General features: G+C 44.3%; 2 protein-coding genes across 3 annotated transcripts; both read left to right on the top strand.

The window, feature by feature from the left end:
- The first annotated feature begins 259 nt into the window (after window positions 1–259).
- On the top strand, window positions 260–7022 carry sgcb (sarcoglycan, beta (dystrophin-associated glycoprotein)). 2 transcript variants are annotated; one of them, XM_024421878.2, is made up of 6 exons: window positions 260–430; window positions 1212–1421; window positions 4730–4915; window positions 5339–5530; window positions 5691–5822; window positions 5931–7022. In XM_024421878.2, the coding sequence occupies exons 1-6, from the start codon at window positions 416–418 to the stop codon at window positions 6135–6137; spliced, it is 942 nt and encodes a 313-aa protein (XP_024277646.1). In that variant the 5' UTR covers window positions 260–415; the 3' UTR covers window positions 6138–7022. The 2 variants fall into 2 exon arrangements, with proteins under 2 accessions (XP_024277646.1, XP_024277647.1); XM_024421879.2 differs by lacking the exon at window positions 260–430 and adding an exon at window positions 1111–1135.
- Window positions 7023–7572: 550 nt separating this feature from the next.
- On the top strand, window positions 7573–23095 carry LOC112251125. Its single transcript, XM_024421873.2, has 5 exons — window positions 7573–9110; window positions 9353–9802; window positions 18845–19014; window positions 19151–19496; window positions 19685–23095. Exons 2-5 carry the CDS (start codon window positions 9361–9363, stop codon window positions 21253–21255), a joined length of 2529 nt encoding a protein of 842 aa, XP_024277641.1. The 5' UTR covers window positions 7573–9110; window positions 9353–9360; the 3' UTR covers window positions 21256–23095.
- Window positions 23096–23306: the final 211 nt, after the last annotated feature.

Genomic DNA, 23306 nt, shown 5'->3' with positions numbered 1-23306 from the left:
AACATGCTCTGTGTAATTGGTGGACAAACGGTCTGGACACTCGTCTATTCGGAAGCCCTGCCTGCAAGTTATCTATGGAAAAAATATGAATGGATGATTTATGTAGACTTTTCTATTTTAGAATCCTGCTGCTGGCCTTTTCTATTGGCTGGTTTAGCCAGGAATGAACCATCTGTGATAAACACGGACAACTATCGGCTACAGTGATCCAGCTATGTGACATTTTGATACAAATGCCTCCAATTTAGCATTATTTTATGTTTTTGCTCATATAATTAGTACACTGACAAAAAACTATTAGCAAGTATTAAACCGGACCGATATATATTATTTTATTCATTTGGATGAAGTGGGCTCCTCCACTGTCTTTCCCGACTCCGGAGCTGTCAACCGCAGTCGAAAAGGGAGGGTCAACATGGCGTCTGAGCAGGTCTGTTTTCAATAGCCTAAGACATTCTTGTTTTTCTGCATTTCACATTCACGGTTTGCTTTTCAAACGTCTGGGGTTTAGATTTAAGCATCTACATCAATACGAACTATTTTGAAAGGATTTATTTTAGTCGGACGTTGTAAAGCGGTTGCGGAATATACATACGGTTTTACTCTTCCCAAGCCCTTTATAATGTTTTTTATGATAGGCTATCGCTCGAAATAACGGATGATTGGCGCAGTTTTCCACGGCATTGGTCAATTTAAGCTGGTTGTATTATCCCAAAGCATGAAGTTATCTTTTAATCTGAGTTGAATATGGACATATTCACATTTGTTACGGGAAAATACGAGTGATTTATTTTTAGTCATTGCACACCGACAGAGAGACTCGGGTGTTTAATTGCGTGCATTCTTTAGAGCAGTCTGTCTATCCAGCGACGCCTGCGTTAACGCTAATTAAATACAATGTGGTAGTTTCAGTGTTACAATATATGGTTCTGTTTCTCTGTAGTGAGATATATATTTGTTACGTTGTAACTACATGTGGTAGTTAAATACATTGTTACAATGTATCAGCTAGATTAACTAGACTGCAGAGTGGAATACAATACTGTAGTTTCAGTGTGATAGCTAGAACTCTCTTCGCGTTTCGTCTCACACAGTGAAGTCCATGCTTTGATTAACGGGGACCACCCAAAAAGTGGTGTGTAGAAGTCACAAGATCTACACACTTTACACCTGAGCCTTTATACTGATGTTTACTGTTGTGTCTGTTGAAGGAGAGTTCCAACGGGCCTGTGAAGAGGTCTATGAGGGAGAAGGCCATCGAACGGCGGACCACCAACAAGGAGCACAACAGCAACTTTAAGGCAGGCTATGTGCCCATAGAGGAGGAGCGCCTGCACAAGACAGGCCTGAGAGGACGCAAGGGCAACATGGCTGTCTGCATCATCATCCTGCTCTTCTTGCTAGCACTCATCAACCTCATTGTGAGTGCCCAATTACACACACAGCTCCTCTGCATTATGTGATCATCCTTGTGTATCTGAATTAACTTTTAACTCAGGCTAGTAGCATGGCACCGGAGAAGATGGCTGACGTTTTATGTGCTCCTAACTGAATGTGTTATTTTGTTTGGTCGATTGTAACTTATTTTTTAAAACTTATTCTGTACATAATGTTGCTGCTACTTTCTCTCATGACTGAAAAATAACTTCTGGACATCAGAACAGCGATTACTCACCACGAACTGGCAGAAGCATTTTTTCCATTTTAACGAGTACGACGAACCCAACATGAAGGATATACTGCTTTCCCGGGAACAGGCCCAAATCCCTGTCATTTGCGTGAAGAGAAGACTGAGAAAAAGAGGACAGAGGACGGGCTGCCTTCTGAGACTTCGTAGGCGATCGAATATACCCCCACTGCCTTCCGTTCTACTAGCTAACATGCAATCATTGGAAAATAAAATCGACGACCTATGAGGAAGATTTAACTACCAATGGGACATTAAAAACAGAAATATCAATGTATATTTGTAAACAACAGCTGGTGCAGGATATCTAAGGAAGTCTCAAGGTTTTGCTCCCAATAGGTAGAGTATCTCATGATAAGCTGTAGACCACACTATGTACCGAGAGAGTTTTGATCTGTATTTTTCATAGTTGTCTACATACCACCACAGACCGATGCTGGCACTAAGACCGCACTCAATGAGCTGTATTCCGCCATAAACAAACAGGAAAACACTCATCCAGAGGCGGCTCTCCTGGTGGCGGGGACTTTAATGCAGGGAAACTTAAATCATTTTTACCAAATTTCTATCATGTTAAATGTGCAACCAGAGGGGAAAAAACTCTAGACCACTTTACTCCACACACAGAGATGCGTACAAATCTCTCCCTCACCCTCCATTTGGCAAATCTGACCATAATTCTACCCTCCTGATTCCTGCTTACAAGCAAAAAAATGTAAGCAGGAAGCAGCAGTGACTCGGTCTATAACAAGGTGGGCAGATGAAGCAGATGCTAAGCTACAAGACTATTTTTCTAGCACAGACTGGAATATGTTCCGGGATTCTTCTGATGGCATTGAGGATTACACCACATCAGTCATTGGCTTCATAAATAAGTGCATCGATGACGTCATCCCCACAGTGACCATGCATACATACCCCAACAAGAAGCCATGGATTAAGGCAACATCCGCACTGAGCTAAAGGCTAGAGCTGCCGCTTTCAAGGAGCAGGACTCTAACCCGGAAGCTTATATGAAATCCCGCTATGCCCTCCGACGAACCATCAAACAGGCATAGTGTAAATACAGGACTAAGATAGAATCATACTACAACGGCTCCGATGCTCGTCGGATGTGGCAAACCATTACAGACTACAAAGGGAAGCACAGCCGAGAGCTGCCCAGTGACACGAGCCTACCAGACGAGCTAAACTACTTCTATGCTCGCTTCGAGGCAAATAACACTGAAACATAAATGAGATCACCAGCTGTTCCCGGACGACTGTGTGATCACGCTCTCCGCAGCCGATGTGAGTAAGACCTTGAAATAGGTCAACATTCACAAGGCCGCAGGGCCAGATGGATTACCAGGATGTGTACTGCGAGCATGCGCTGACCAACTGGCAAGTGTCTTCACTGACATTTTCAACCTCTCCCTGTCCAAGTCTGTAATATCAACATGTTTTAAGCATACCACCATAGTCCCTGTGCCCAAGAACACTAAGGTAGCCTGCCTAAATGACTACTGACCAACAGCACTCACGTCTGTTGCCACGAAGTGCTTTGAAAGGCTGGTCATGGCTCATGTCAACACCATTATCCCAGAAACCCTAGACCCAATGCAATTTGCATACCGCCCTAACAGATCCACAGATGATGCAATCTCTATTGCACTCCACACTCCCATTTCCCATCTGGACAAAAGGAACACCTATGTGAGAATGCTATTCATTGACTACAGCTCAGCGTTCAACACCATGGTGCCCTCAAAGCTCATCAATAAGCTAAGGACCCTGGGACTAAACACCTCCCTCTGCAACTGGATCCTGGACTTCCAGACCGGCCGCCCCCAGGTGGTAAGGGTAGGTAGCAACACATCCGCCATGCTGATCCTCAACACAGGGGCCCCTCAGGGGTGTGTGCTCAGTCCCCTCCTGTACTCTCTGTTCACTCATGACTGCACGGCCAGGCAAGTCTCCAACACCATCATTAAGTTTGCCGTGGTAAACAGTGGTAGGCCTGATCAACGACGAGACGGCCAATAGGAAGGAGATCAGAGAACTGTCCGTGTGTTGCCAGGACAAAAATCTCTCCCTCAACATGATCCAAGACAGAGGAGATGATTGTGGACTACAGGAGAAGGAGGACCGAGCACACCCCCAGTCTCATCTACAGGGCTGTAGTGGAGCAGGTTGAGAGCTTCAAGTTCCTTGGTGTCCACATCACCAACAAACTAACATGGCCTAGCACACCAAGACAGTTGTGAAGAGGGCACGACAAAACCTATTCCCCCTCAGGAGACTGAAAAGATTTGGCATGGGTCCTCAGATCCTTAAAAGGTTCTACAGCTGCACCATCGAGAGCATTGGTTGTATCACTGCCTTATATGGCAACTGCCCGACCGCAAGGCACTACAGAGGGTAGTGCGAGTGGCCCAGTACATCTCTGGGGCCAAGCTTCCTGCCATCCAGGACCTCTATACCAGGCGGTGTCAGAGGAAGGCCCTAATAATAATAACTCCAGCCACCCTAGTCATAGACTGTTCTCTCTGCTACCGCACGGCAAGCGGTACCGAAGCACCAAGTCTAGGTCCAAGAGGCTTCTTAACAGCTTCTACCCCCAAGCCATAAGACTCCTGAACATCTAATCAAATGGCTACCCAGACTATTTGCATTGCCCCCCCACCCCCTCTTTTACACTGCTGCTACTCTCTGTTATTATCTATTTATAGTAATTTTAATACCTCTACCTAATGTACATTTTACCTCAATTACCTCGACTAACCGGTACCCCCTGTATATAGTCTCGCTATTGTTATTTTACTGCTGCTCTTTAATTACTTGTTCCTTTTATATCTTATTCTTATTTGTATTTTTTAAACTGCATTGGTGGTTAGGGGCTTGTAAGTAAGGTCTACACCTGTTGTATTTGGCGCATGTGACTAAGTTTTGATTTGCATGGCGTCATGATAATGTTAGTTATGGTTATGTTATAACTAGTTATGATCATGACAATATTCAAATCAATATATCCAAATATCTGTACATTTTCCCAACTATCAGATCACTCTAGTGATCTGGACGGTGATACGAATCGGGCCTAGTGGTTGTGACAGTATGGAGTTTCATGAAAGTGGGCTGCTGCGTTTCAAACAGAAGGCAGACATGGGCGTGGTCCACCCACTGCACAAGAGTACTGTGGGGGGCAGGAAGGACCAGGACCTGGTTATCACCGGCAACAACAACCCGGTGAGCTCAGGCAAAACACCATTCACCTAGACAACACACACACACACACACACACACACAGGCACAAACACACACTGAATAGATTGAACACACACATGCATTGTTGTAACTAGTCTATACATACAGATCCCCAATACCCAAATATAAATACATTAACCTTTTGCTGCGTTGGGCTAAATCAGTGTTTCTTGGCAACTCTACTTTGGAACAAAAGTGTACACCTCAAACACATGGTTATGGGCTTAAAAATACTTAAATATCACAAAACCATTTGACATAGAAACACCAGATTTTCAGCTGGGTTTAAAAAACTGTTTTAATTATTAAAATATGAATAACATTCCACCCATGGGGCCACTGGGTCATTTGACTGCAGAAAAGGGCTACTCAGACTGAATGCTCTTACATGTATATGTGTTCCAGGTGGTGTTCCAGCAGGGCTCCACTAAGCTCAGTGTTGAGAAAGAGAAGACATCCATCACCAGTGACATGGGCATATCCTTCACTGACCCCCGCACTCAGAACACCTTCTTCAGCACAGACTTTGAAAACCACGAGTTCCACCTGCCCAAAGGAGTCAAAATACTCAATGTGAAGAAGGCCTCCACAGAAAGGGTATGTTACAGGGTTACAGAAGCTATCTAATAAAACATGTAATTAAACCGTAGGATTGACCTTGCAGTGTGTTACTGTAGATCAAATACATTCTACAATCTGTTCCTGTCATTGATGAACATCTTGAAAAATCCCAGAAAAAGTGAAGACTCTCTTTCAGATCACCAGCAACGCTTCCTCTGACCTGTCCATCAAAGGGGACAGCAAGGCCATCATCCGTGGCAACGAGGGGGTCTTCATCATGGGCAAGACAGTGGAGTTCAGGATGGGAGGGGACATCGAGCTCAGAGCTGTGAGTGTCACCCCTTACCAAATTTGTAATACATGTATACAATTTGAAAGTCTATGGTGTAGTGTATTCCATTAGCAAATATGGTTAACAAGGTATTTCCCTTTGCAGGAGAACAGTATTATTTTGAACGGATCTGTGATGGTGAGCGTCACTCGCATGCCTAACCCCCCAGTGGGGGCTAATGTGTATTTCGACGAGGGTCTGTTGAGGTACAAGCTGTGTATGTGTGCAGACGGCACTCTGTTCCGTGTCCAGGTGAAGTATCAGAACATGGGCTGCCAGACCTCAGACAACCCATGTGGAAAGGTCCACTAAAGAGACTGGAACACAAACTGATGTTACACCATCCATCCTCTCCAACAATCAACATATGGTCTGGCCAACCAGTGTTGAAATACCATAGAATGGTGTACAGTGCATACTCTATATGCATTCAAAATGTAGCACACCCAGAAACACTCTTTTTTATGGTGGTCTTTTTGTTTATCTGCATATTCACCTGGCCAAATATATCTAAATAAGTGCTAAAGTATTATCATAGTTTTTTTCTGACTATATGAAGTAACAACAGAAGCAGCACTTTACCAAGCCATCCAGTATTACCAGTATTCTGGATATTACCAGTATTCTGGATATTTCTATTAATCATGACATTTGACATTTATATTTCCGCTGGCAGCTGTTTGACTCAAATACAAGTCACCCTGCATTAGGCATCAGCCACTGATCACATAGTGTGGGACACTATATTTATTTATTGATTATGGTTAATTAAGGAGTTATGAGTTGGAGTTAGTGGGATATGTGCGAAATAGGAAAGTTAATTTTAGCCATTCAGTATTGCTGATTGCAGGAGATAATCTGTGCATGTTTAAAGGTCTAGTGTAGATTTTCATGAGTTGACTCTCTGTTAGCAGAATTCTAACAGACTCTCTCAGCACTCTACATTGCTATCTACATCTGCCTTCTCATCCTATACGTGCCAAACACTGTCTCTGTGTCTTCACAAAGGAAGAGATTAGAGTGTCTTTAGTTATGATGCCAAATTGAATTAATTTCCATGTGTCTATAACATATTGCCTAATGTTCAGAAAAGGGAATATACAATATATATACAAAAGTATGTGGACACCCCTTTAAATGAGTGGATTTGGTTATTTCAGCTACACCCGTTGCTGACAGGTGTATAAAATCGAGCACACAGCCATGCAATTTCCATAGACAAACATTGGCAGTAGAATGGCTTTACTGAAGAGCTCAGTGACTTTCAACATGGCACCGTTATAGGATCGCACCTTTCCAACAAGTCAGTTAGTCAAATTCCTGCTCTGCTAGAGCTTCCCCGGTCAACTGTAAGTGCTGTTATTGTGAAATGGAAACGTCTAGGAGCAACAACGGCTCAGCTGCGAAGTGGTAGGCCACGCAAGCTCAGAACGGGACCGTAGAGTGCTGAAGCACTTAAAAAACGTCCGTCCTCGGTTGCAACACTCACTATCAAGTTACAAACTGCCTCTGGAAGCAACATCAGCACAATAACTGTTATTTGGGAGCTTCATGAAATGGGTTTCCAGCCGCACACAAGACTAAGATCACCATGCACAATGCCAAGCGTCGGCTGGAGTGGTGTAAACTTGCCGCCATTGGACTTTGGAACAGTGGAAACGTGTTCTCTGGAGTGATTGAATCATACTTCACCATCTGGCAGTCCGACTGATGAATCTGGGTTTGGCGGACGCTAGGAGAACGCTACCTGCCCGACTGTATAGTGCCAACTGTACAGTTTGGTGGAGGAGGAATAATGGTCTGGTGCTGTTTTTCATGGTTCGGGCTAGGCCCCTTAGTTCCAGTGAAGGGAAATCTTAATGCTACAGCATACAATGACATACTAGACAATTGTGTACTTCCAACTAAGTGGCAACAGTTTGGGCAAGGCCCTTTCCAGTTTCAGCATGATAATGCCCCCGTGCACAAAGCGAGGTCCATACAGAAATTGTTTGTCAAGATCGGTGTGGAAGAACTTGACTGGCCTGCACAAAACCCTGACCTCAACCCCATCGAACATCTTTGGGATTAATTTGAACGACGACTGTGAGCCAGACCTAATCGCCAGTGCCTGACCTCTCTAATGCTCTTGTGGCTGAATGGAAGCAAGTCCCCAAAGCAATGTTCCACCATCTAGTGGAAAGCCTCCCTCAAGAGTGGAGGCTGTTATGGCAGCAAAGGGGGACCAACTCCATATTAATGCCCATGATTTTGGGATGAGCTGTTCGACAAGCAGGTTTCAACATACTTTTGGTCATGTAGTGTACTTGCACTAAGATACACTACAGATTAATGCAGTCAGCTGTTTTTTTTTTCTTTTTTTGTGGTATTCATGAAGCTTTTGTTTGTTTCAATTATATTTTGTTAACATGGGTTTGAAACATACTATTGAGTGATTTTGTGCAATATAACATGAAGTGGCAATACTATAAGGGTGATGTTTATCTATTTTGAGCTCATTGGCATTTGTCTAACATGCTTAAATTGTGTATTAAATTATTTCTACGGTAACAATGTGCTTGGAGAAATGTGATCATCTCAAGCAGCAATATGGACTCCATGCTTTAACAGATGTAGTAATTCATTGTTTTCCAATGGAACCTTGAGAATGAGCTTTTGGAAAATATCAATGATTTAACTTATGTTTGTTTAAATAAAGGGATATTCTGTGTTTGGAAAGCCCTGTAATCTGTATTGCTTCTTGTCTCTTGCAGTTTTATTTTCACATTTGAAAACTGCCCTATTTATACCATATCTCACAATGCCCACTTGGAAGTGTCAATGCATTTACAATGTACTAGCTATATTCTACGTCTACTACATTTACAGTGTACTAGCTATATTCTACATCTACTACATTTTACACAGTAAAAGGGCGCAATAACCAAGATTACTTTTATAGCATGAAATCTGTTCCGAACCAGTTATTTATCAATCAATAATAAATCCAAGCTATGGCGTAGTTGTCCTTTTCATTAGTTTCTGGCAGCACAGTTAACTGTGAAAGACAAGAAAAAGTTGCCCTGGTGAGACATTAACCATGCCATGTGAATGATTGAGGGAATCAGCATAACGTTTATGCCATTGTTGTGAATGCATGTCTGACTCAACATGTCAATACACACTGAAGACTTTGATCTGAAACTACAGGAGAAAAAGTTGTTGAAATCTGCCACCTTTGCCAATGTACTTGGGAGAGACTGAAAGTCGAGTTCGTTTTGGTTGTATACAATCAGACACGGAGGGGTGAGTGAGTTTTTTTCACGCATTCATTTACATTTGTTTGTATGACGTGTGCTAATTTTGCAATGCATGTTTCTAAATTTGAGAGTAATGCGTGTGTTTGGACTTTCTTTGGATGCTGTTGTATGTGTTACTCTTGGTATATTAAGGTATATCTATTGAATTTACCTTCAATACTGTATGTGTTCATACATTGTCTTTAATGTTGAAACTCACAAGTCACTAACATTAGTTATCTCTTTTAGTTCTACCTATGGGCACAGGGCTGTTTGTGATGGCCGTGTCTCAGTGGATGTTCTGTGCTGCAGTGCTGCTCCTCCTCGTCCAGGCGCTCCAGTGTTCTCCGACTCCCCCTGCCTGTCCTGAGTCCTGCCTTTGTCAGAGAGGTCCTCTGTTAAACTGTTCCTCTGCTGGCCTTTCCAAGGCCCCACAACACATCCCTTCCACCGTAAATGATCTAGACCTATCTCACAACCTCCTGAACTCCCTTGAACCCTCGTGGCCAAGTTGGGGGCTTAATAATCTATGGCTTGGACACAACAGCATCACTCACCTGTCTCTGTGTGTGGGGAGGAACTGGAGGGGTAAACATGGGAGAATAACCCTCTCACACAACAGAGGAAGATGTGTATCTTGGGCCCCAGCCCTGCAGCTGCTGTCTGCTGAGAGGAACCAGCTAGAGATGATCCCTGAGGGTGAGTCACACACACACTAACACATCAGGAATTGCTTCGCTGTACTATAAATGTAGTTCCACTAATCACAGGTTGCTTTGCCTAACACACATACAGGTAACTGCCAAATTAAAGGAAACACTTCAGTAAATGAGGGATACAAAGTATATTGAAAGCAAGTGCTCCCACACAGGTGTGGTTCCTGAGTTAATTAAGCAATTAACATCCCATCATGCTTAGGGTCATATATAAAAATGCCCAGTTGCCCATTATTTTGCCTACCATGGCTAGAAGATCTCTGTCTTTGAAAGAGGGGTCTCAAAGGAGCATAGGAGGTTTAATGGGTGTGTGTGTGTTTTCGCTCAGTCATAAGATCTCAACCCAATTGAACACACCTGACAAAGCGTTTTCTACAACCATTAACAAAACACCAAAATGATGGAATTTCTTGTGGAAGAATGGTGTCACATCCCTCCAGTAGAGTTCCATGCACTTGAAGAATCTATGCCAAGGCGCATTGAAGCTGTTTAGGCTTGTAGTGGCCAAACGCCCTATTAAGGCACTTTATGTTGGTGTTTCCTTTATTTTGGCAGTTACCTGTGCATTCAGAAAGTATTCAGACCCATTGACTTTTCCCACATTTTGTTACAGCCTTATTTTAAAATGTTTTTTTTTTTTTAAATCCTCAATCTACACACAATACCCCATATTGACAAACATAATTAAAAATCCATTTATAAAAAATTTAAAAAACAGAAGTGCCTTATTTACATAAGTATTCAGACCTTTGCTATGAGGCTATGAGAATTTAGCTCGGATACATCCTGTTTCCATTGATCATCCTTGAGATATTTCCACAACTTGGAGTCCACCTGTGGTAAATGAAATTGATTGGACATGATTTGGAAAGGAACACACCTGTCTATATAAGGTCCCACAGTTGACAGTGCAGGTTAAAGCAAAAACCAAGCAATGAGGTTGAAGAAATTGTCCGTAGAGCTCTGAGACAGGAAGAATGTAAGATGGAAGAAGTTTGGAACCACCAAGACTCTTCCTAGGGCTGGCCGCCCGGCCAAACTGAGCAATCGGGGGAGAAGGGCCTTGGTGAGGGAGGTGACCAAGAACCCGTTGGTCACTCTGACAGAGCTCTAGAGTTCCTCTGTGGAGATGAGAGAACCTTCCAGAATGACAACCATCTCCTCGGCACTCCACCAATCAGGTTTTAATTGTAAAGTGGTCAGATGGAAGCCACTCCTCAGTAAAAGGTACATACCAAATCTACGGTGAAGCATGGGTGGCAGCATCATGCTGTGGGGGTGTTTTTCAAGGGCTGGGTGATTAGTCAGGATTGAGAGAAAGATGAAAGGAGCAAAGTAGAGAGATCCTTGATGAAAACCTGCTCCAGAGTGCTCAGGACCTCAGGCTGGGTTGAATGTTCACCTTCCAACAGGACAACGACCCTAAGCACACAGCCAAGACAATGTAGAAGAGGCTTCGGGACAAGTCTCTGAATGTCCTTGAGTGGCCCAACCAGATCCCGGACTTGAACCCGATCAAACATCTCTGGAGAGACCTGAAAAAAGCTGTGCAGCGACGCTCCTCATCCAACCTGCCAGAGCTTGAGAGGATCTGCAGAGAAGAATGGGAGAAACTCCCCAAATACAGGTGTGCCAAGTTTGTAGCATCATACCCACGAAGACTCAAGGCTGTAATCACAGCCAAAGGTGCTTCAACAAAGTACTGAGTAAAGGGTCTGAATACTTACAGTATCAGTCAAAAGTTTGGACGCACCTACTCATTCCAGGGTTTTCATTTATTTGACTATTTTCTACAATGTAGTATAATAGTGAATACATCAAAACTATGAAAAAATACACATATGGAATCATGTAATAACCAAAAAAGTGTTAAACAAATTAAATTAGATTTTATATTTCAGATTCTTCCAAGTAGCCACCCTTTGCTTTGACGACAGCTTTGCACACTCTTAGCATTCTATTTTCTTAGCATTCTATTTTCCACATGCTGAGCACTTGATGGCTGCTTTTTCTTCACTTTGCGGTCCAACTTATCCCAAACCATCTCAATTGGGTTGAGGTCAGGTGATTGGGGATTGGGGAGGCCAGGTCATCTGATGCAGCACTCCTTCTTGGTCAAATAGCCCTTACACAGCCTGAAGGTTTGTTGGGTCATTGTCCTGTTGAAAAACAAATGATAGTCCCATTAAGTGCAAACCAGATGGGATGGCGTTTTGCTGCAGAATGCTGTGGTAGCCATGCTGGTTAAGTGTGCCTTGAATTCTAAATAAATCACTGACAGTGTCACCAGCAAAGCACTCCCACACCATCACACCTCCTCCTCCATGCTTCACGGTGGGAACCACACATGCGGAGATCATCCGTTCACCTACTCTGTGTCTCACAAAGACACGGCAGTTGGAACCAAAAATCGCAAATTTGGCCTCATCAGACCAAAGGACAGATTTCCACCGGTCTAATGTTACTTGGCCCAAGCAAGTCTCTTCTTTTTGGTGTCCTTTAGTAGTGGTTTCTTTGCAGCAATTTGACCATGAAGGCCTATTTCATGCAGTCTCATCTGAACAGTTAAAAAAACAGAAAGCAACGCCTCTCCCCTATTTGACCAAGATAGTTTGTGTGTGTGTACATTGATATTTAGGCTACGTGTGCCTTTTTAATCATGTATGTAGTTCTGTCCTTGAGCTGTTCTTGTCTAATGATGATCTGTATTATGTCATTCTGTATTATATTTCATGTTTTGTGTGGACCCCAGTATGAGTAGCTGCTGCTTTTGCAACAGCTAATGGGGATCCAATAAAATACCAAATACCAATACCAAACATTTGATGTTGAGATGTGTCTGTTACTTGAACTCTGAAGCATTTATTTGGGCTGCAATTTCCAAGGCTGATAACTCTAATGAACGTATCCTCTGCAGCAGAGGTAACTCTGGGGCTTCCTTTCCTGTGGCGGTCCTCATCAGAGCCAGTTTCATCATAGCGCCTGGTTTTTGTGACTGCACTTGAAGAAACTTTCAAAGTTCTTGAATTTTCCGCATTGACTGACCTTCATGTCTTAAAGTAATGATGGACTGTCATTTCCCTTTGCTTATTTGAGCTGTTCTTGCCATGATATGGACTTGGTCTTTTATCAAATAGGGCCATCTTCTGTATACCACCCCTACCTTGTCACAACAACTGGCTCAAACACATTAAGAAGGAAAGAAATTCCACTAATAACTGAAGGCACACCTCTTAATTTAAATGCATTCCAGGTGACTATCCCATGAAAGCTGCCATCAAGGCAAATGGTGGCTACTTTAAAGAATCTCAAATATAAAATATATAGTTTAACACTTTTTTGGTTACTACATGATTCCATGTGTTATTTCATAGTTTTGATGTCTTCATTATTATTCTACAATGTTGAAAATAGTAAAAATAAAGAAAAACCCTGGAATGAGTATGAGTCCAAACTTTTGACTGGTACCTTTAAGATATTTTATCAAGGTTTAAGATAAATGATTAAATAATTATACCCAGAAACTTAACCATTAGAATTAGAGGTTATGTAGCATGAACAAGGAGTAATTAAAAATAATAAACACAGCTCCAACTGGATTGGAGGGGCGAAGAGAGGAATGCATGTGTGTGCCTAACGAAAACAAAGAGGATCCTTAACCTATGTTTGAACCGACCCAGCTATATATCTGTGAAGAAAAAATAAGACAGCGAGAGCCCCTCTAGGTTTTCCGTATCTGGGGGGGACTGGAACTGTCTGCTAAGTGGTAATAAACTGTGGTGAGACTTCAGGAGATAATCCAGATATAGTGTGTAATGTATATGCGTTAGTGGGTTGGAATGGACTTTTGAAGCTGCTTTGTCTTTGTCAGAGAAGAGGATCTAAAACGTTATTGGACGAAATGTGAGGTATATAAACCAATGTACATGGTATTATGACCAGAGCGCTCTCGAGAATAAATGTTATTGGCTAATTTTGATTGACTGGTGTCTGTCTATTTTATGCAAATAAGAATCTTACAAATTCTTATAAAACAGTGTTTTAAATTGGTTGTTGAACACATAAGAACTAAATTAATCTAACAGGTACTGTATGTAAAATGTGATATTTCTGATATTTTTATAACATTTGCTAAACTTTCCAAAAAAGTGTTGTTTTGTCTTTATGGGCTATTGTGTATAGATTAAACAGGAAAAAAAACAATAGAATCCATTTCAGAATAAGTCTAACGTAACAATGTGGAAAAGGTCAAGGTCTAAATACTTTCTGAATGCAACGTACACGCACATGCATGAACACCCATACTCTTATGAATGATTATCCAACATAATTAGGACTTTGCTCTTTTCGGAAATGATTAAACTGGCCCAGTCAATCACAAAATGAATTTGACAAATCATTGTACAATCTTCAGCCAATTGTAGACGCTGTTTACTGACATTCCAATGGTTCATCAGAGGGTGTAAAAGTGTAATGATTGTGTTTTAAAGGAGGAAAATGCCTCAATCATAATTTTACAGTAGCATTATCTTACTTTTTTTTTTAAATGCCATCAAAGGAGTTGAACCTTTTAGTTGTGTATGCATTCACTGATGATTGCGTTTTCTCCTTGTTTGAGGTTTGTGAGGACTGTAGGCAGTTGCTCTGTGAGACAGGGGCCTCTCCGTGCTGCTTGGTATTCTGCTCAGTCTCCTAGCGCTCCTCTAAGGAAGCCCAGACCCACAATGCCTCACTTCAGCACAGCAGTGTCAGCCTAGTGAAAAGAGACCGCAGGAGAGACTGAAAATCAGTGTAAACTAAATTCTGTCAACAGAAATCCTTGGCCTGAATCAGTCATAACGTTTCCATTTAAGCAAACACTCTTATCCAGAGTGACTTACAGGAGCAATTAGGGTTATGTGCCTTGCACAATAGCACATAGACAGGCTTTTCACCTAGTCATCTCAGGATTTGAACCAGCAACCTTTTGTTACTGGCTAAATGCTCTTAATCACTAGGCTACCCAACCCTAGTCATTTGTTTATACTCTAGCCAGGACATACTGTTTAGCATATAATTAATTCAAAACAAATCTGTGCCAGGTACAAAACCATTTGATTGTCAATAACTCAGTGTCCCCAATGTCTTGTAGTAATAATGCCTCTGCGTCTTTGTTACCATCACACCGTAGTACTGTACACCGAGATGTCACCACAATGGCCCAGGGAAGTAAACCCTATAGTGGGGGTAAACACATGCTATCAGTGCCTCCTAAATCAAATCAAATCAAAATCAAATCAAATCAAATTTTATTTGTCACATACACATGGTTAGCAGATGTTAATGCGAGTGTAGCGAAATGCTTGTGCTTCTAGTTCCGACAATGCAGTAATAACGAACAAGTAATCTAACTAACAATTCCAAAAAAACTGTCTTATACACAGTGTAAGGGGATAAAGAATATGTACATAAGGATATATGAATGAGTGATGGTACAGAGCAGCATAGGCAAGATACAGTAGATGATATCGAGTACAGTATATACATATGAGATAAGTATGTAAACCAAGTGGCATAGTTAAAGTGGCTAGTGATACATGTATTACATAAGGATGCAGTCGATGATATAGAGTACAGTATCAACGTATGCATATGAGAAATAATGTAGGGTAAGTAACATTATATAAGGTAGCATTGTTTAAAGTGGCTAGTGATATATTTACATCATTTCCCATCAATTCCCATGATTAAAGTGGCTGGAGTAGAGTCAGTGTCATTGACAGTGTGTTGGCAGTAGCCACTCAATGTTAGTGGTGGCTGTTTAACAGTCTGATGGCCTTGAGATAGAAGCTGTTTTTCAGTCTCTCGGTCCCAGCTTTGATGCACCTGTACTGACCTCGCCTTCTGGATGACAGCGGGGTGAACAGGCAGTGGCTCGGGTGGTTGATGTCCTTGATGATCTTTATGGCCTTCCTGTAGCATTGGGTGGTGTAGGTGTCCTGGAGGGCAGGTAGTTTGCCCCGGTGATGCGTTGTGCAGACCTCACTACCCTCTGGAGAGCCTTACGGTTGAGGGCGGTGCAGTTGCCATACCAGGCGGTGATACAGCCCGCCAGGATGCTCTCGATTGTGCATCTGTAGAAGTTTGTGAGTGCTTTTGGTGACAAGCCGAATTTCTTCAGCCTCCTGAGGTTGAAGAGGCGCTGCTGCGCCTTCCTCACGATGCTGTCTGTGTGAGTGGACCAATTCAGTTTGTCTGTGATGTGTATGCCGAGGAACTTAAAACTTGCTACCCTCTCCACTACTGTTCCATCGATGTGGATGGGGGTGTTCCCTCTGCTGTTTCCTGAAGTCCACAATCATCTCCTTAGTTTTGTTGACGTTGAGTGTGAGGTTATTTTCCTGACACCACACTCCGAGGGCCCTCACCTCCTCCCTGTAGGCTGTCTCGTCGTTGTTGGTAATCAAGCCTACCACTGTTGTGTCGTCCGCAAACTTGATGATTGAGTTGGAGGCGTGCGTGGCCACGCAGTCGTGGGTGAACAGGGAGTACAGGAGAGGGCTCAGAACGCACCCTTGTGGGGCCCCAGTGTTGAGGATCAGCGGGGAGGAGATGTTGTTGCCTACCCTCACCACCTGGGGGCGGCCCGTCAGGAAGTCCAGTACCCAGTTGCACAGGGCGGGGTCGAGACCCAGGGTCTCGAGCTTGATGACGAGCTTGGAGGGTACTATGGTGTTGAATGCCGAGCTGTAGTCGATGAACAGCATTCTCACATAGGTATTCCTCTTGTCCAGATGGGTTAGGGCAGTGTGCAGTGTGGTTGAGATTGCATCGTCTGTGGACCTATTTGGGCGGTAAGCAAATTGGAGTGGGTCAAGGGTGTCAGGTAGGGTGGAGGTGATATGGTCCTTGACTAGTCTCTCAAAGCACTTCATGATGACGGATGTGAGTGCTACGGGCGGTAGTCGTTTAGCTCAGTTACCTTAGCTTTCTTGGGAACAGGAACAATGGTGGCCCTCTTGAAGCATGTGGGAACAGCAGACTGGTATAGGGATTGATTGAATATGTCCGTAAACACACCGGCCAGCTGGTCTGCGCATGCTCTGAGGGCGCGGCTGGGGATGCCGTCTGGGCCTGCAGCCTTGCGAGGGTTAACACGTTTAAATGTCTTACTCACTTCGGCTGCAGTGAAGGAGAGACGGCATGTTTCCGTTGCAGGCCGTGTCAGTGGCACTGTATTGTCCTCAAAGCGGGCAAAAAAGTTATTTAGTCTGCCTGGGAGCAAGACATCCTGGTCCGTGACTGGGCTGGGTTTCTTCCTGTAGTCCGTGATTGACTGTAGACCCTGCCACATGCCTCTTGTGTCTGAGCCGTTGAATTGAGATTCTACTTTGTCTCTGTACTGGCGCTTAGCTTGTTTGATAGCCTTGCGGAGGGAATAGCTGCACTGTTTGTATTCAGTCATGTTACCAGACACCTTGCCCTGATTAAAAGCAGTGGTTCGTGCCTTCAGTTTCACACGAATGCTGCCATCAATCCACGGTTTCTGGTTTGGGAATGTTTTAATCGTTGCTATGGGAACGACATCTTCAACGCACGTTCTAATGAACTCGCACACCGTATCAGCGTATTCGTCAATGTTGTTGTCTGACGCAATACGAAACATCTCCCAGTCCACGTGATGGAAGCAGTCTTGGAGTGTGGAGTCAGCTTGGTCGGACCAGCGTTGGACAGACCTCAGCGTGGGAGCTTCTTGTTTTAGTTTCTGTCTGTAGGCAGGGATCAACAAAATGGAGTCGTGGTCAGCTTTTCCGAAAGGGGGCGGGGCAGGGCCTTATATGCGTCGCGGAAGTTAGAGTAACAATGATCCAGGGTCTTTCCACCCCTGGTTGCGCAATCGATATGCTGATAAAATTTAGGGAGTCTTGTTTTCAGATTAGCCTTGTTAAAATCCCCAGCTACAATGAATGCAGCCTCCGGATAAATCGTTTCCAGTTTGCAGAGAGTTAAATAAAGTTCGTTCAGAGCCATCGATGTGTCTGCTTGGGGGGATATATACGGCTGTGATTATAATCGAAGAGAATTCTCTTGGTAGATAATGCGGTCTACATTTGATTGTGAGGAATTCTAAATCAGGTGAACAGAAGGATTTGAGTTCCTGTATGTTTCTTTCATCACACCATGTCACGTTGGCCATAAGGCATACGCCCCCGCCCGTCTTCTTACCAGAAAGATGTTTGTTTCTGTCGGGGCGCGATGCGTGGAGAAACCCGCTGGCTGCACCGCTTCGGATTGCGTCTCTCCAGTTAGCCATGTTTCCGTGAAGCAGAGAACGTTACAGTCTCTGATGTCCCTCTGGAATGCTACCCTTGCTCGGATTTCATCAACCTTGTTGTCAAGAGACTGGACATTGGCAAGAAGAATGCTAGGGAGTGGTGCACGATGTGCCCGTCTCCGGAGTCTGACCAGAAGACCGCTTCGTTTCCCTCTTTTTCTGAGTTGTTTATTTTTTTGGTCGCTGCATGTGATCCACTCCGTTACACTGGTTGTAAGGCAGAACACAGGATCCGCATCGCGAAAAACATATTCTTGGTCGTACTGATGGTGAGTTGACGCTGATCTTATATTCAGTAGTTCTTCTCGGCTGTATGTAATGAAACCTAAGATGACCTGGGGTACTAGTGTAAGAAATAACACGTAAAAAAACAAAAAACTGCATAGTTTCCTAGGAACGCGAAGCGAGGCGGCCATCTCTGTCGGCGTATAGGGAGCAGGTGTTGCTGTGGCTTCCCAGGCAGGTAGGCAGGGACATGTAAGGGCAGGTATTCATTCATCTCAGGATGGTCCCCTGCTCGTAAAGCTATGGGAGGAATGTCATGTCAGCTTACTGCCCACATACAGAACAAAGGGGACTTCTGTGATCATATAGTCAACCACCTCATGATTACCATCCTCTGTGCATTACTGAGGACAAACAGGTGCCATCCTAGTCATCTGTGACATTATGCCACTAATGTGAGGACTATGTTGGTGCACTGTCCACTAGGCCTGGGAGGCAGTGAGTTCCTGCAGGTGCTTCAGCTCTCCCACAACAGGATCTCTGGCCTGCAACCTGGAGATCTTTGCAGGTGCCCCCATCTGAGAGAGCTTTGCCTGCAGCACAACCACATATCCAACCTCCACCCACATGCCCTCAAGGACCTCCCAGAGCTCAGGGTAACTAAAAATCATAAATAGTAACTACTGCATCACAACATGTCTGGTTACCACCTGACCCAAACCTCACCTGAGCTCAGTACTATAAAACAGATTTCTGACATGCCTATCATTTTCATAATGACATCCTTCAAAGGTCCTGGATCTGAGCTTCAACCTGTTGACCACAATCTCTCCATCCGCCTACCTGTCGCTACGTAACCTGAATGCCCTGGTGGAGGTGAGTGGTAACAGGTGGAGGTGTGACTGCAGCCTGCGGAGCGTGAGGAGGTGGATGGCCTACGATAGGCAAAGGGCCCAACACCAGATCTGGAGGGGGGTTGTGTGTTCCTCCCCCTCCATCCACACAGGTAGAGACCTGCTACACTTGGAGGACAGTGACCTCACCTGCTCTACAGCGGAGAACAGGGAGGGGCTCCACCAGGATGTGACAGTGACTGAGGGGACAGAGATCCTGCTGCCCTGCGGCACCCTGCGGCAAGGTAACACACCCAGACAGGAAGCTGCTGCCTTTCACTTGTTGCATTACACCAATATTACATTTGTTTGTAACAACTTACATTTCAGATCAATCATATAAGATGTGATGTGAATAAAGTAGCAGCCTTAATGATAAAAACATGTAATCATGCTTGGCTTTGACAGTAATACACTGATGTATTTGTTCTAGATTCAACATGGTGGACGACTAATGGACAAGTTTCTGGAAGTCAGATGGGCCTGCTGATCAGTGACATCACAGAGGAAGACGCAGGGCTGTACGTGTGCATGTCTGGGCCAGAAGAGCAGTATGTATCTGTATTTAACATCCATGTTCATAAGACACAGAGGAAAAGCAGAGGCACCAGGAGTTTACACGGTGAGAGGAAGCTGATACACACAGAGGTAGGCAGCCTACAGAGGGAGGGTCAGGGGACAGACCTGAACTCTCTAGATCTCCACAGGGCTTCTCAGAGAACACAGTCTGACCTGGTCCTGGCTGTCTGCCTGTCTGTATTCATCACCTTCCTGTTAGCATTTATACTTGGTGCTCTTGCCAGACCTCTCCTGGACCCTCTCTGGAGGAGGTGCTGTAACCGTACCAAGCAAAGCTCCTCCCCAGCCCAGTCGGTCTCCTCTGCTGGGCAGGGCCCCTACGACAATGGCGCCTATTCAGATGAGGCGCAGGAGGAACTAGGAACACACAGGGAGAGTAGTGTGACATTCAGAGGACATCCTTCAGAAATAAGGGATCAGAGTAGCATTCCATACTATGATACGGTGGCCAATGGCAGACAGGACAACCTCGCTGGGGAATATGATGCAACATATGAGAATGTTTATGCAAAGGATATCTCACACCCCTCCCTAGAGGTCCATCACCCACCTGACGAGAAGCCCAGAGCACAGGACTCTGTCAGCTCAGGCAGCTCCCAACAGGACAGCCCAGAGACAGACACCCATAGTGGAGAACTCTCTGATGTCTCTCTAAGTGAACCACAAGTGGGTGCTCACCCAGTCCATACCCACCATGGCATGGAGTTTGAACCCATCCCTGACCCAGAACAGTTGCAGGGATATCGAAGCTCGTCCGTGTCTTCAGACTCTGACCAGGAGAGGCTGGATAGGGATCAGGATATGCACTGGCCCAAAAACTATTTGGCTCAAAGATTGGAAGAGAAGTACAAGACCCAGAACAATCCCTGGGAGCATCAATCCCTCCAGAAAGAAGATGACTCCTTTGAGCAGAGTTCAGATTTCCCTATGGTTAAACAAGTTGATGTGCCACAGATCAAGATCGGCAGCGTGGGTGAGATCCCTGGATTTACAGCTGAGCCCTTTACAGATTGGAAACCAATCAAGGCAGATCCAAACCCCATGGAGTCTGAGCTGTGGAATGACAGTGGAGAGAGCTTTGAGTTCCCTGATTCTATCCGAGGTGCATCGGTACAGTCCAGCAGTCAATATCTCTCGGGTTCTGCTTTTGACGATCAGTTGAGAAAGAAGTATGAACAAGCTCGGAATGAAGAACCGCTGGTGAAAGACCAGAGGGAGAATAATAAGCTGCTGGAGCTGAACCTAAGTTACAGTCGGAATGAACCTACAGTGTACACTGTGAACCCAGAGACTGAGGTAGTGAAGGAGAAGATGATTGTCCAGAATGTGGGTGAACTGATACAGGAAGTTCAGAGTGCTCTGAAACCCAGGAGTGCTATGATATGTCCAGCGATCGTGGGGATGAACCCACAAAGTACACAGTGAACGAGGAGGATTCAGCTCAAGTTCCAGATGTCATGTACAGGGATCCATCTCTCACTCTTGGCACCAAAGAGACAGTGTCTCCAAGGAAAACTCTCAATATTGGCTTTAAGAAATACACCAAGCCCCTTCCACAACTGTCTTTGCCAAAAACATCCCTCCCTTTCTCCACCTCTTCAGACTCTCAAACTCAACTCTTCTATGTCCCCCCACTTGGGAGACGTCTGGATAGCCATCCCCCTCAGGAAGATCCACCTGCTGCCCCAAGAACACCCCCACCCTCTGGTTCATCCTCTTCTAGAACCGGGAGTGAGGATGAGACTACAATGAACCGAAAAAGAAAAGAGAAAGCTAAGATCCCTGACGTCACATATAGGGATTACTCTCTCAGATCTGGAGACACATCAACTAAAGTATCTTTCTCTCCAAGAAAAGATCTAAATATTGGCTCCTCCAGCGAGAGTTCTCAATATCAACATGAGTCTGTGACAAGGTACGAGAGTGTCACCAGAACAAAGGGTGTAGACTTTGATGAAGACAGCAAGCTTCGTCCCCAAATGTCTTTGCCCAAAACATCACTCCTTTCCACCACCTCCTCAGACAGGGTCAGAGCTGAGGAGCCATCAGTTAAAATCTACATCCCTGGACTTAGGAGGCGTCAGAATATTCAGCCCCCTCAGGAAGCTCCACCTGCCAAATCATCCTCTTCCAGCTGTGAGAGTGGAGATGAGACTCCAAAACACACAATGAAACCAGCTAAAGCCATCACAGATTATTTTCCCCCAAGGAGAACACTCAATATCAGCTTTAATAACTCAGCCAGTACCACAGATGAGGTGGAGAGGAAGACCGAAGCAGAGGACAGGTGGGATCAGCCAAGGCTTGGTAAAGTGAAGGCGCTGTCAGAGAGAACACGAAGGGACACAGAGGAAAGTTCTACAGACATGAATGTTTCTTTCTCCCAAATAAGAGCGCTCAATATCAACTTTGATGCCTTAGACAGCAGCACAGACGAGGTGGGGAGGAGTACCGGAGCAGACTACAGTAACCCTACTGAAGAAATCAGTCCCTCTCCCCAACTGTCATTGTACGAAACATCACACTTTTTCTCCACCCCCACAGATGAGGCGAGGCCTAGAGGAGAGTATTCACTCCAAATTCCCCTACACAGGAAGCGCTTAGTTGTAGACATCCAGCCCCCCCTGGCTTTACCGGATGCCCCAGCAACACCTCCACCATCCCCAGAGGGAGAGGAGGCAGCAGGGTCTGGATGGAGGAGTAGGGAACAACAGATGAGAGCCATGGATGGATTTGGCTGTAACTCCATGACACAGGGAGACAGGAGCTATATGGGGTTAGTGGTTGCTAAACCATTCGGCATACCTCGTCCATATCAGAGCGTTACCTCAGAAACCATTATGACCACCCGGTGTAGTGAGGTCTCTACCTCTGGTGACCTCAATATGACCTACTCCAACTCCACCCTCCATTTTGAAACACACAAAGAGGGCAGTGAAGTTTGAGAGCTACAACTGTAATTGTTTGTACTGATTAAAGAAATCACCTGAGAAGTTAATGCAGCAGATTGTTGTTAAAACATAAGTTGTTTATTTTACAGAATCATACTGTTATTACATTGTTGTAAATGAGTGTAACACCAGATATGTTTGTCTTAATGAAAATAGCTGTTTAAGTGACTGAATTATTTCAGACTGAGGCAAATAAAAGGTGGGACCATTAAAACCCAATTTCCCAGATTCATATCCACCTACTTTACTCCTCTATTTTGCTACAAAATTCTCTTCATGACACTATCATAAATAAACCTGTAATGAAAGTCGCCCATATTGTGTTTGATGTTTTTATATCAGTTGATCTATGGGTACCTGGATAATAAGGTGCACACATGACGTGGTGATTACTGTGGTAATGCAATAGTAAAAATACATTAGGCCTACAGTAGCGGAATCAAACATGATCCTGTGCAATTTAAAAACACAGAACGAACATCTCATCACAAAACACATTTGAATCTTTCTGTAAAGGAAGATGGC

The sequence above is a fragment of the Oncorhynchus tshawytscha genome, linkage group LG05, assembly GCF_018296145.1.
Source record: "Oncorhynchus tshawytscha isolate Ot180627B linkage group LG05, Otsh_v2.0, whole genome shotgun sequence".
Lineage (NCBI taxonomy): Eukaryota > Metazoa > Chordata > Actinopteri > Salmoniformes > Salmonidae > Oncorhynchus > Oncorhynchus tshawytscha.
Note: the sequence above shows the minus strand (reverse complement) of the source record. Positions and strands in the feature narration are given on the sequence as shown.